Source organism: Grus americana, chromosome 13, assembly GCF_028858705.1.
Source record: "Grus americana isolate bGruAme1 chromosome 13, bGruAme1.mat, whole genome shotgun sequence".
Taxonomy (NCBI): Eukaryota; Metazoa; Chordata; class Aves; order Gruiformes; family Gruidae; genus Grus; species Grus americana.
The window spans coordinates 22,430,250-22,444,304 of NC_072864.1; the positions used below are offsets into that span (position 1 = coordinate 22,430,250).

The 14,055-nt window shown below is 44.1% G+C and overlaps 1 protein-coding gene across 6 annotated transcripts in view; it reads left to right on the top strand.

Annotated features, from left to right (window-relative positions):
- The window catches only part of RANBP10 (RAN binding protein 10), a 76,266-nt gene that overhangs the window by 2,616 nt on the left and 59,595 nt on the right, over nucleotides 1-14,055 (top strand). Inside the window, exon 4 of one of the 6 annotated variants that reach the window (XM_054840245.1) lies at nucleotides 11,537-12,011. The exons of the other annotated variants lie outside the window; for them this stretch is intronic. Within the exon in view, the coding sequence (XP_054696220.1) occupies nucleotides 11,905-12,011 (107 nt within the window). The 5' untranslated portion in view covers nucleotides 11,537-11,904. The remainder of the gene's footprint in view (nucleotides 1-11,536; nucleotides 12,012-14,055) is intronic. 6 annotated transcript variants of the gene reach the window in all.

Consider the following 14,055-nt stretch of genomic DNA (forward strand, 5'->3'; position numbering starts at 1 on the left):
ATAATAATTACTAGGTTATCTGTGCAGAGGTGGATGCGGGGCTGAACGCTTTATAAATGCGGGGAAAAGACCATCTTTACTCTTCCACTTCACTGACTTGGCGATTAACTGTCTGTCATATTTTGAAACCCTACGCTTGATTAGTTTATGCAACTGCTAAAATGGAAATAATTTACAGTGAACTTCCAGACAATTTTCTGAAGAAATCACGTTACGAAAGGTCACTGAGCAGCACTTACCCCTTACTGCATTCTAGATCAATCTTACAGGGAGACAATGGAATTTGCTGCTTGTTTCCCAAGATCAGAGTTCTCTATTGTTGTTTTTACTGTATTCTATAATGACAATTCTCCGGAATACTTTCAAAGGTACGGAACCATGTATATTAACATTATAGCCACACGAACATGAGATGTTGATAGCTATGATCCAAAGTCAGTGCAGCGGTGAGCCTCGGAGAGCTTGTCTGATGTCTTGGCCATTCCTGTGCCTTGTTTTTCTTTCCCTGGTAGAAAGTACTCCGATTTTTATCTTGCACACTGGGGTGCTGGGGATTTTTAGTTGTGCATTTATATTGTAGCTGCTGCCCGTCTGTCACTTAAGAAGGTACCTTTGTGTGTCTCATCTTTAAAGTTTGAAGTCTGCCGGTTGGAGGCCCGGTATGTTGTAATAGTGAACTGCGGCAGAGACATCCTACTTCTCAGGACGCTCTCCAGGGTTTATTACACCATGCTGGCTTCAGTTTAAAGGAATAAAGGTCCAGAAATCTAAAGAAGGGATCGGAGGGATGAAAGGAAGTTTTCGAGTGGCATAAGTGGTAGAGCATGTCCCTGGGAACTCAGCTGGAAGCTCTTTAGCAAGGGGAGAGGAAGAGGAATTTTTCTGAGCTCGTATCCAGAATGGGTGCTTCAGGTGTAAAGTCTCTGCTCTGCAGATTGTTATTTTATTTATGCTGTACGGAGTGGTGAGGTGAGGATCGCGTGGTGTTATTTGCTGTGTCCCTCTTGCTGAAGTTTGAGCTAGCTTTTCACATTTAGGTTTAAAATGTGAACGATCAGGTTTCAAAACAAGACTTACTCAAAATACTTTTGCAGAACGAATTTCAGGAAGTGTGCTTTGAGGAGTTGTGATTGATTTTTGCTCAACAACTCAAAGCTGTCATCTTTCTGTGTTGATAAATTGTTAGTCTAGCGCTCTATGCTCTGGTTAGATGCTGACAGTTGCTATCAAACAACAGAAACTAAGATTGCAAGTAAGAAGCGGGATAGAAGCTCCCGGTGGCTTTTACTGGGTATGTACAAATCCTGAAGCTCACATGAGGACTTTTTTGCAGCCTGACGAGCGATGTTGCCCGTGTGCGATCTGCTGTTCTTGAGTTGGCATCAGACTGTGCCAGTTCTGGCTTGGCGATGTCACCGTGGTAGAGAAACCTGAGCTATAGAGACAACTGAGGTGTTGGTACCACCTTTTAACGTCCCCCTTCTGTTACTTTCATGGGGCTAAGGTGATTTAAATCCAGTGGTTCTCTCCTTTGTGTCCTCCCACCACACTGTATCCCAGCAGTAAAAACAAACCTCCTCACCTCCCCCTGTTTTTCAGGCAGATTACTTCTCTGCTGGGTTTTGCAAACCCCAGAGCCAGCAAGGGAGGAGGGAGAGACTGCAGCCGCGCAGAGACGAGGTGCTTCAGACTGCCACGGCGCTGCGCCTGTAGCTGGCAGAAAAGCTTCCTCTTTGCATTGTCTTTCTCCCCTGCCCTTTACCACACCTGCTCCGTAAAGGTGCTTTTGTTAAAGAAGGAAGTGAAATGATTTATGAAAACTCTCCCTTTACCATCGCTAGACTTTTTTGCCTTGGCATCAGTAAAATCTAGCTTGGATTACTGGCGGATGTTTCCAAGGAAGTACAGCATGCAGAAAGTCCATTTGGTGCACTTAAGAAACTTTTAAGATTTATCAGCTTTTCTTAGCTTTGGATCTTCCACTGCTCGTGCACTGAGATATAACCACAATCCTTTGAGTTAAAGAACGATGACTGAGATTTACTTTTAGCTGAAGGGTGGTCATTTCTCATCCTGGTGGTTTTAGTCTTTGTTGATAAGAGGTCGTGTTTGTTTACTGGGGTATTTTTGTGGGTTTTGTTTTGTTTTTTTCTGTTCTGGGAGAGGGGAGGCTGCCAGGCTACAGTTGGTAACGTAACAAATCAGATCTGTCAGTAGATTGATCTGTTGTTTGTGCTAATCTTTGTTTGGGGAGCTGATTCTTATCCTGGGAGCCTAGAGGAGAATTTAGTTCGCAGTCTGTAGTTGCAGCCCTCTCCTCACCTCCTTGTCTATGCTGAACACACAGGGAGTGGTTCCACACCACTTTAGGATGATACAAGGCAAGGCTGTGGGTTTCCGCCCTTCCGTTTGCCACGCGTTTCTGTGCGTTCCCTCATGCTGACCATCTGTGACTTGGTCCTATGGCGAGCTGGTTCCAGGAGATAACTGGTTGAAAACTGGCCACATCGAAATAATGATGATGATTTAATCTGTTGACATCACTGTCAGAAATTGCTGGCTTTTTTTTTTTTTTTTTTTTTGTACTTTGAGGACTACTTTTCAGGGTTCTGCTCCCTGACGTGGGCTGAAGGCGAGTCAATAAAGGGATGGGCTGAGCTGGGAGAGGGAAGGGTAGGATTGCAGCAACCCTCGCTTAGTTCCATTCAAGGTGTTGTTGAACAGTTTTGTCTTAGGACTCGCTGGGTACTTAATTCCTGAGCCATTGTGCACGTGTCTCCTGAGTGTTGTCAGTTGGAACAAAAGGACAAGAGGCAACAGGTCACAAGTTGTGGCGAGGGAAACATCAACTGGACATCAGAAATTTTCCCCTTGAAAATGGTTAAGGATCAGAACAGGATGCCCAGAGGGGCCGTGGCATCTCCATCTTCAAATTTGCCCGGGCAAGGCCCCAGACTGCCTAATATAACTTGGAGAGTTACTTATGTTTTGGGCAAGAGGATGAAGAAGGAAGGTCCCAAGGTCCCTTCCAGCCCAGACCTCTCTGTGGTTCTGTGGATGGCTTGCTTCCAGCATTCCTCAGATGAACAGACTGGCAGAAATGTACGTGACTCTCATGTTCTGAGCTGCCACAAATAACTCATGCTTTTATCACGGTGGTGTTTATAACAGTTCAACCTTAGTTATATTTGAAGCGCTGGACTCTTACCCTCTCTCTCTCAAATATGTGTTTCTGTTTGCTGTTGATTTGTCAGCACATCTCGCAGCTTCTGTTTCCCCATTAGATGTTCTCTGCTTGGTAAACAGGAACAGTGTAAGACTCATCAGGGTAGGGCAGTCAACCCACAACTTACAGGCTGCTGTGACTCAGGAGGACGATTCATCTTTGTCCTCTTTGTGCTGGGGCAAGGTGGCTTGTCTCGTGGGTGGCAGTGCTTGCTCCTGATGGCCGTTTCAATTTCTTCACCTGTTTACCTCCCCCAGCCACGCGGTGGGTTGTGACAGAGTGGGACTGGGGAGGACACCCCACAGATTCCTGATTCTAGCAAAAAGTCACCTGTCCCGCAGCCTTTTCTCCGTTTCTGAGCTCCTCCCGGGAAAGACGTTCCGGCAGCCTGCGGATTGCCCTTGCAGTGGCGGTTTGCTCTTGACAGCCGTCTTTCCTGGTAATTGCTTTTTGGACTCACGGATGCTTCGGTGTGCTGGCGTTCTGCAGCCAGCCTGACCTCTTCGGCGGCAGCAGAGCCCGCTGCCTGTCCACGGTGGCTCCGTGCGTCCTGTGCAAAGGAGAGTGGAGGGGATGCAGGCGGCACAGCCCTTGGTGCCAGTGCAGCCAGGCTGTTTCATGAGGACTTTGAGCCGCAAAGGCTGCCGAAAGAGCCAGTCTGGCTTTTCTTCTTGCCATGATGGTTTTTTTTTTTTTTTTTAAACCCTTTCCTTTGTGCCAGCACTAGTGACTGTGTAATGAGCTGGATCATGTTAACTCTCTTTTTGTTGGCTCAGTCCCTGATACAGTGCTTTCTGTGCATTAAGTGGGGAAGAGGAGACCCAGAAGGGCAGAACGGGGAAGGTGGGAAGACATGGGCAGCAGGGTGTGTTGATGTCCTCCTTCTTCCAGCACCGGCTTGAACTGTTTTACAGTCACTTTGAGATGCGCGGCCCATTGTCCAGAGATGTCGGTGAGCGCTAGCTTAGGTTGTGGGTGTTTTTCTGAGAGAGGGAGGAAAGAGTACTTTGAGGAGAGCGGTCAAAGAGCTAATCTAGCTTAGTCCATACCGTAGTTTATTTAAAATCTTCCTTTAGCTTTCTTACACAAGTGCACCATATCTCAGACTTAAAAATAGCTTAGTTTCTCTCTGACCGAAAAAGAAAAATAAAGGTCAGATGTGTTGGTTGTTTAGCAGTCTTTACATTAGCAACAAGTAATCTGCCCCTCTCTTCCTTGCTTACATTTCTCCTTGCCAACTTTCCATTTCTCCTCAGCATATGGTGAGTGTGAGTGCTCTTTGAAAAGCCTTTCAGGCGCGTGCTCTAATGGTTTCCAGATGCTGATAGAAGGCCTGTCCGTGAAGTGCTCTGCTGTCGGTGGCTTTAACGGCACGGTTGTCTGTGTGCATCTGTGGGCTGGTTATACCGCGGGCACCTTATAACGTCACGCGTGTCTGGATGTGGCCGTAGGGAAGGCTGAGGAATATTCTGGGGCAACTGAGGATTTCTAGTGTCTGCATGTGCTGTGTGATCCCTTATTTGTATCTGATAAGCCTGTAAATAATTGATTTCCTCCCCCTTTTTTATTTTTTCCATCCTGGTTTCCAAGAATCCAAAACCAGCACAGAGAAGGGGTTGTTCTTCTGTTTGCAGGTATGTCTGCTTACTTGAATTTATGCTGTTCCGCAGACATTCATTTAAACAAACCATCACATAAATAAATCCCCCCAGGTAGGTTCAGTAAACAGTTCTCCCCTTGTTCCCCTGTGCAAACAGTCTTGCTTGCTCAGCTACTGACTGGCTGCGCTTTGGTGCTCTGAGGTGTAGAGATACTCTCATTTTCTGCGGAGGTTTCACGTTAATTGATGACATCTCATATGAGCTATTATTCTTTGTCGTTGTTCTGCTAAACTCTTGCAAAAGGGAGTAATAACTGAGAGCAGTTGTTTCAATGTAAAGCAAGTTGTGAGATTGGAATATCTGATTTGCAGTTGATAACATTTTTAATTTTGGGTTTTTTTTTAAAATCAATGAAGTGGAAATTGAAACTCAGTGCTTTATAGCAGTATCATGGGCCCATCCATTGTAATGGTAGCATATCAATTTCTCATTAAAATAATTTGTGAAATTAGGAAACGAAATGGCAGTAGTGATGCGGATGTGTGACTTTTTCACTTCTGATGTGTGCGCTTTGTCTGAAGTTTGAGATCTCCCAGATTTCAGGCTGTGATTACTTCGTTCTGGGTTTTTTGTTTGTTTGTTTGTGGGTTGGTGTGGTGGTGTTTTGGTGGTTGTTTTTTTTTTTTTCCCTTCCAGTTAGGGTTGTGAGATTTTGACCAGTAAAGAAGAAAAATTGCAGGAAAAGTTGTGTGTTGGGTTTTGTTTTTTTTTTTTTCCTTCCTCCTCCTCCCTCCACTCTTTCTGAATATCTGTTATAGAAAAGGAGGAATATGGCAAAAGTAAACTCTAGCAAAATCAACTGAACATCTTTAGAATATGTGTAGCATTATTACGCTTCAGTTTTTCAGAATATGTTTACAGTTAATCAAATCATAGAATAATGGGAACTAATTGTTTAAATGTTCTAGGGTTATGGATCTAAGCAATTCTCTGCTCAATAATTACATTGTACAAGTTGCATAACTTTTGTAGAATTTATATATATAACTTTTCCTTCACTTAGGAAGCTCTGGGGTGATGAACTGCTAAAGAATTTATCACTGCTGTGGAGCTTGACTCTTTCTTCAGCTCAGCCACTGGCCCTGGGAAGCTGAATCCTCCTAACGGCATTACACGACTGCACCCCCAGATTCTTTTTCTTAACGGCTTTTCTAGGAACGGGGTTTACAGTGGACCTGTGGTATAAGACCGGATCTCCTTTTCCACACTGCAGTTTCAAACCCAGAGATACAATCTGCCGCCTTCTTTCCAAGTTCTTTGTATTGGTGCTCTCCACATCTAGCCTTGGTTCCTCATGTGGAGGTGTCAGCGTGTAAAGGGCTGTGGGCTCCCTGTGGGTTGCTTTCCCAGCGCTCTCCCTAACTCTGGGTATTTGGTTTTGTTTTCAAGAGAAAGTATTCTTCTCTCAGAAATACATCTGTCGAAACTTTCTGTGCGTTACTTTCTGTAGTGTGTTTTCTACATTAAAAAAAGACAGTTATGTAAATATTGCAGTAATTTTTTTCTGTAATTTCATGATAACTTGTGTTAGCAGGTAAATCCTCCTTGCATAAGAATTGTTAATATCAATTTCCTGATCGAAGCCTAAACCAGAGCAAATTAGGCAATTTGTCTCTCTTGAGAGAACTAGCTACCTGGCAGCAGAGTGTTTGCTCCTGATTTGGGTATTGCGTTCACATTGTTCCCATGTTCTAGTGGAGAAAACAGGAACTCGAGCTGCTGTTTGATGCTGCCTGTTAGGATGGACTGAAATGCAAGATGAGTGTTCAGCGTGAAACTTGCAGTCTTTATATGACTTGCCCTCTTTAGGATGCCTTTCTGTTAGATATTTGTGGTACTCCGGTGTCTTTTTTTTTTTTTACTGTTTTCTAGGCTTTGTTCACGCCAGGAAAAATGGCCTGTTGATTAGTCTGGCAGTCCTGGAAACCTGTTTAACTTCCCTAATATATCGGATAAAAATTTTCAGCAACTCTGAACAGTGCATTTGTTAATCAGCAGGACAAGCTGAACAAAAATTCTACTTATTCAGTTGGGTGTAACCAGAATAAATAATCAGAGAATTAATATCAGTAATGCTTTATGCTGTTCCCAGACTGAATGTGCTTGCCACTGACATGGTTTATGTGAACTTTATGAGTACTTAGAGAGCAAGTCAGCTATCAAGAGTGAAAAAATCTAAAGTTGGAACGTGAAGGTGGTGGGACACCTTAGCTTCGGATACAGTTGGTTTCGACCACGGTGCATTGCGGGGTTTGGGGTCCTGTTGGATGTGGTGGTGTTTGGGGTGCCAGGTGGAGAAGTCGGTTATTCTGGCCAGATCCTAGAGGGGATTTTCACCTGGTGAGGCTTGTATTACACCTTTTCTTTCCTAAATGGTGCTCAAGTCAAGTCTTCATCTCCGATCTGTATTTTCTGTCTTTTGGTTTTCCTACATATGTTGCTAATCTACATCATCGACCTTTTCCCTTCCTGAAGGTAACACGGAAAAGGGACAGATTTGGTCCTTCCTATAGCTGACAGATACCAGTTGAACGGGATCCTAAAATTGGAAGGGAGCTGGGAATTTGCTACCTTGGCCTACCAAAAATAGTTTTTTATTCTTCCTCTCTAGTTTTGTCACTTGAAAACAGACCAAGGAGATGTGTTATGTCACCAGATTGCTGCCTCTTAATTTTGTTCTGCTCACTCACCTTCTCTTCCATGCTCTTGGGCTCTTAGAGCTTCTCTGCCTTTCGAAGGGCTGATGTGCAGTGGACTCCTCCATGCCTCAGGATATTTGTAGCTGTTTTTAATGAGCTCTTAAGAATTTTATTTTCTTGCCTTTATCTACTTCTTTTCAGCCTTGCATTATATGTCTTTACTGACCTCCGCTTGAGGAATTGGGATTCTTTCTGGAGCCTGTCAGTGCTATTTCTGAAGCAGTTACAGAACAGCACAATATCCATGAATAAAACCAGAACTGCTTCCACTTTAGAAATTTGTTATATTCCATTATGAAATAGTTCCAAAGTATTTCTTGTTAGACTGAGGAGTCAGAGGCAGTTGGAATCCAGTATTTTATGTACCATAGGTAGTTTTTTTAAACAGATGTAACTTGTTTTTTCACTACCTTAAATAACATGCCCCCGCCCCCCCCCCCCCCCCCCAGCCAGGACAATGCAGTTTCAGGTGGTAAATTGATATGGGTTATCATTTCTCACCACTCTTTAAACCTGGCGTGAAGTCAGGGCCCACCTCACACAACAAGAACGATAGTTCGGAGCTTTGCACAAGGGACTAGGAGAGTCTCTGACATGCCACCAGGGTGATGGGGTGTATTATTAATCTCTAACTTAATAATTTAGCTTGATTATTTTAGACTTAACTACGTGTGTTGAAAGAGCGGGCTGCATGATAGCTGGGAGGACAGGATTCCTACCAGATTGGTGTGGTGGTTAGAAAAAAACCCCAGGATGCAGCAAGCCTTTGAATCACAAACTCACCTCTGGAAGAGAGGAACATCCCTGGTTCAGCGTGTGGCTAAGCTGCGTTGCTTCGTCTTGGCTGAGCCACGTAATAAAACGCCATCCCAGGAATTTCTACCGTGTGTTAGTGATATTGTTAGTTCACTACTGAGCAGGGGACGACTGCTTTAATGGAAGTTGTGGCCTGCAAAACAAATAATTTAACGTCTCTGGTTTTAACTCTTGAAGTTTGGGCCTCGGTGTGTCTCTGCATACGTAGTAAAGCGTGCTGTAAGGAGAGACCTCTGTGTCAGGGTGGTGCTGCACAGTAAAGAAGAGTTCTAGGCTTGTGAGCATTAGATAGCCAACCAGTGCTAAACCAATGTATTTTTTTCACGCTCGTTTCCCCAGCTTTCAGATGGGGTGAATTTTGTCTGCCTTCTAGGTAAGCTTCACAGGCACTCAGGAGAGGAGCGGCATGGATTGTTTCACAATCCTGACTTGATACCTTTCAACAGGTTAAGAAATAAAGGGGAAACATAATATCATTCTTTTCATGGCAGAGCCTTAATAAATCTGCTGTGCTAATTGTCAGAACTAACATTTGAGATGAGTACTCTTTTTAAATTTCTTGGAGAACGTCTTGTAGCTTTTTGGGTAAAGAAATATCCTCCTTCTTTGGTTAAAGTATACTGCCCTGGTCCAGCTAGGACCACGGACTAATTGCTTTCTCCCTCCTTCTGCCCCACCTTTATTTATTTTGCGTATAGCAATGCCTCCTGAGGGCTGGGCGCTTTCCAGGCATTCAAAGGGAGATGTTTGTTGCTCCTGGGATCCTTAAAACTGAAGAATAAAAAGTACAGGTATACCTCAGTTCTGTTGCGGTCTTCTCCTCTGTGCTACCCAACAAATGAGTTCTTCATTCCTGCACTTGAAAAGCCAAATAGATGCAAGTGCTGGAATTTGAGCATTACTATTTGCTGTCAAAGGGCAGGTCTGTTCTTAAGTTTTTCTGCTGGGTTCATGGGGATTTCTGTGGGCTGCTCGCACAAAGTAGCTTTAGACTAGCCAAAAAAACTTCTCTTGCGTTGACTTTTTGGCAGGCTCTGTGGGTATCATGTTTGTTCCGAAGAAACATCATTTGACTCGAAGAATTGCTTGTCACATGGGTGGATTCCCCTTCTGGGGACAGACCAAACGCGGCCGTCGGTGCACTCCTCTACTTGTACGACTGCGTAACAGTTAAACCGGCCTCTTTAAGAGATCCCTTTGTTTGGATTTAGGTTAGTCAAATCCTGTCCCGGTGGTGATATATAATGCTTCCTGGCTGAGTCAGTGCGTCTGAGACTTTTTGTCTCTTTAAGAGTTAAATTTTAATTTAGAAGTACAGTCATCGTTTTGGCTCTTTCCATCACTTTTCCAGGGAAAGTCTTTTATTGGCAGAAGCAAAAAAATAATACATATTTAAATATACAAATTTAAATTGCACCATTGAAAATACCTACACTGCACAATCCACCACTCAAGTTCTCTTAGGAGCCAGGAGGGAATGCCATCCTATTTAAACCTCACTGTGCTGGGGTAGCAGCATACACGCTGATGTTTACTGCTGAAGTACTTGGGAACTGGGGGAGGGAACCAAACAGCTTCGTTTCTTTGAATTTATTCTTACCACGGTCACGGCGCTGTAAGATCTAGAGGGGAAGAATGTTAGCAATCCTGCTGGTCGTGTGCGGTGCGGAGCCAGCATCTTTTGGCACGAGGGCTTGCTACCAAGGTCCGTCGTTCATCTGCTGCGGCCGAGGGGAGCCGGTGCGTGCATAAAAGAGGCAGAGCCGATGTTGTGACTGGCAGTAAGTGTGGCTGGTTCAGTCCATGCAGATTTTAAAAAGCAACTGGGCAGGGCTGAGGTGCGGTAGGAGTCTGGAAAAATTCGGTGCTATGGTAACTGCCGGGGCTGCTGGTGAGTGGAAACAAGGCTGTTCTGATTGAATCACTAGCATGTGTCTGCGTTTATTTTTGTCGCTCTGCTCTATTTGGAATTGATGTACTGATGCGGCATTTTTGAAGCTTCTGATCAGGTGGGGGGCAGTTCCAAGTATTCAGTCTTCCCTGCTGAGAAGGTGGTTTTGAGAGGTCACTTTTGCCTGGCTTTAGCTAAGGTATACATCTTACATGTGATGGATAATGGACTTAAACGTATCATCACCCAAAACCCTAAGAGAAGATTATAATTTTTTTCCTGTTCAAAAGTGGGTGGTAACATTCCTTAGGCATCTTCCGTACTGCTGTATCAGTGCTTCACTCACTGTGCATCCTCTTTGAACCCCTCAGAAAGGGGCTCCAGTTAGCGGATGCCCCATATGGAATCTCTCCACACCCGAAACCTCCAAACCCAGTGCCGATGCAGGCAGGCAGACTCTGTAGAGATTGATGATGAATGATATTGTTATAATTTATTCATTTAAAAAAACCCAAGTGGTAGGTTGTGCTTGATGATGCCCACAAATACTGTTTTAACCAGTTTTGAATTCATTCTATGCACAAAACTGGTGTGGAGCATTTGGAATCGAGGAAGTGAGAAGCTCTTCTGCACCAAGAAGTTCAGAAAAGCAGCTGATGATTTTGGTGGTGGTGCAGTTAAAGACGAATTTTTTTTTTTCCTCTCAATTTTCAAGAGAACAGAGCAATTTTTATTTAATGTGAGGCTTTGTAGGTCTCAAAGCTTATTTCATCCATCACTTCTGATGTGTTAATCGATAGTAGAAGGGGAAAGCAAAGTAGCTAGCATCTTCTGAAACAATAACCAGCAATCAAGTATGTGACAATTAGAAGTTCTCGGTATAAGCTGTAGATTGTGGACTTGAAATCCAGCATTGTGAGAGAGTCTCATTTTATTTTAGTTTGGCTGCAAATTCTGTGTACAGTTCCACAGTCATTAAGGTCTTATTTGTAAAGTTTGTCTTAAGCTTTAAATGAGAGTGAAGAGCAAAATTTTGTGAACCAGGAAGGCTTGTGGTCATGTTAATTTTTTTTTTTTTTTTCCCCAGCGACACATTTCCAAGGTGTTATTACAGTGTAATCTTAAATTTAGAATTTCTGGATTTGTAGTACTTGCTATTTATAAAAATGCAAGCTTCTAGTTCTAATTTAAAGCTGTGTTGTCTGAAAATGGAAAGATACTCTTGTATGCGTTTTTGCCCTAGGTTATGTGCATGGGAGTTGCTGCAGTACACACAAGAGGGAAGATGAATCTGCATAGAAAATAATAAAGTTAAGCAGGATAAGCTGAAGTGGAAGATGACCTGTTTTATCCAAGTTCAACAATTATGTTATTTCTTGTAATTTCCTGCGGTTTGCTCAGTATTGTCACCCTTATGGTGACGATGCAATGCAATGGCCCGACAAGGGGTGGGGACAGAAGGGAAGCCATCAAAATGCTGCGGCCATGATTCTGACGAAGCTGCGCGCCAAGGTCGTGTGCAGAAGTAAGGAGGGACGGAGTTGGCCAGAGGCCCTATGGCCCTGGGGCAGTGCTGGGTGATACTGAGATTAAGGAAGCTGACACCACCAGATGACGGAGCTGCGCTGGAGGAGACTAAGTGGGCACAGTTTTACCGTGTTTCACCTTCGGCTCAGCCACATAGATCAGGACATAGGAAACGCTCCCTGCGCTGAGAGGCACATCCTGCTCATTGAACCAAATTTGGCAGCTGCCAGCAAATCCAGGCCTTGGGCTTGCTAATGTGAGGAGGTGAGGGTGGTGGGGATCATTCTGCCAGAGTAACTGAGCGGTCTGCTCTTCGACAGACTTTTCCTAAGTTTTTCGGGCGTGCCAGAGTCAGGACCAAGCACTCCAGTACTATTGCACCAGGCTTAGGTGGTGCCTTTATTGTGTGTTCAAACAATTTGGGCCCTTGAATCACAGCTTCCCTGAGGCTTGAACTATTGCCAGAGGTGGCACTTTGCGCTGCTCCCTGAAGCAATGTAGACCTGGAATGTAGTTCTAGCTGTGAACTGTGATCCCCACTGTGATCATGTTGGATAATCAGTGTAGATGTGTGTGAACTGCTGGAGAGACTCAAAATGACTTGAGAGTTGACATAATTAAGCACGAGGGTGAGAGAGGATAGGGATACGCCCTCCAAAAGTTGAAATTTTCTTAGGTGAGAAAAATGGAAGGAACAAACTTTAAAAAAAGACTAAGGTTGACCAAAATGACTTGAGGGACATCTGCCTCAAGGTCTGAAATGTTAAAGGAGTATTTTTCTCTCCCAAACCATCAGGGGTGGGAAGCAAGCTGGAGAGTCTGTAAAACCAAGGGATGATTCAGGAGAACTTTTTATGAAGGGCTCTGAAAAAGTAGGAATGTTTAGAGGCTCCCAAATGCCAGTGTTTGCTGTTAAAGGATTATCTGGCTCAAGTCAAAGAGTTAGTACAACAACAATGTCATTTGTCAATAAACCACATGCAAATCTTTGTTTTTAAATGATTCTCTGGCTCCTGTTGAATGGTTAATACAACAACAGTGTTGTTTATCCATAAAACACAGGAACAAATCTTTAGGGGTTATCTGGTCTTCATTCAAGAGATCTAAAGAATGAAACAGCTGAGCCATTAACTGTGGAGTGTGATGTTTAAAAAGTCTTGATTACAGAGAAGAAAGACGTGTGTGTGGTTTGTTTTTTGGATCCAAATGAGGGAGATCACATAACGCTTTCTCTTGAAGTCTCTTCTGTCCTTGAGATCTCTACATCAGAACAGAACCTTCCTTGTAGCTTTTCTTCAAGTGAACACTAGGTTCAGGAGCCCTTCGGCCAAAGAGGCAATGTGCCAGGCAGCAGTCATCGTGGCATGTTTTGTTTGTGAGTTCAGGGTTGTTCTGTAGATCAGGAACACACAGATTTTCCTGGATCATCTAGTCTGCTTGAAGACTAGGAAGAAAGCTGGGTTCAGCTGGTACGATCAGATCAGGACTTAGCTTGCGGTATATGTGTGTGCCTCAGGAAGTTCTGTCTTTTCTCAGCTCGGTCGATATCCTGCTTTATGCACTGCTAGCCAAGAGTTTGCTGCCTGTCAGCAAAACTGTCCTGAGTCAAGATCCTGTTGAATCATTTAGGTTGGAAACGGTGTTTCTGTAGGTCATCCAGTTCAGCTCCCCAGTCAAAGCAGGGCCAACCTCAAAGGTACATCAGGTTCCTCAGGACAACGTGCAGTCAAGTTTTTGCCTATCTCTGAGGGTGGAGATGCAGTAACTTTTCTGGGCCCTTCTTCCAGCACTTGATCACGCTTGTGCTTAAAATCTTTTTAGTAATGTCTAATTGGCATTTTCCTTTTTACAACTTTGATCTCCCCTTCATCTTCTTAAGGCTGAACAAACGCGTTTCCCTCAGCTTCTCCTCATACATATGTGGCTTGAGCCCCCAACTGCCTTGGTGGCCTCTGCTGCACTCACAAGCTCCAGTTCGTTACTCTCCCGTGTGTTGGAGAGCCCCAAACTGAATACGATACTCCCAGGTGCTGAATAGAGGGGAGCAAATCCTTTCCCTTGACCTGCTGGCTGCATTCTTACTGGTACAGCCCAAGATGTGGCTGGTGGAAGTAGTTCTCTTATCGTACTGTTTCATCATGTTGGTCTTTCCACCCTCCTCCTCCTTTCCACCTCCTCCCTCTTTTGGGTATTTTTCTAAGCGGTCTTCTTACTACTTCCTTTATCAAACACTAA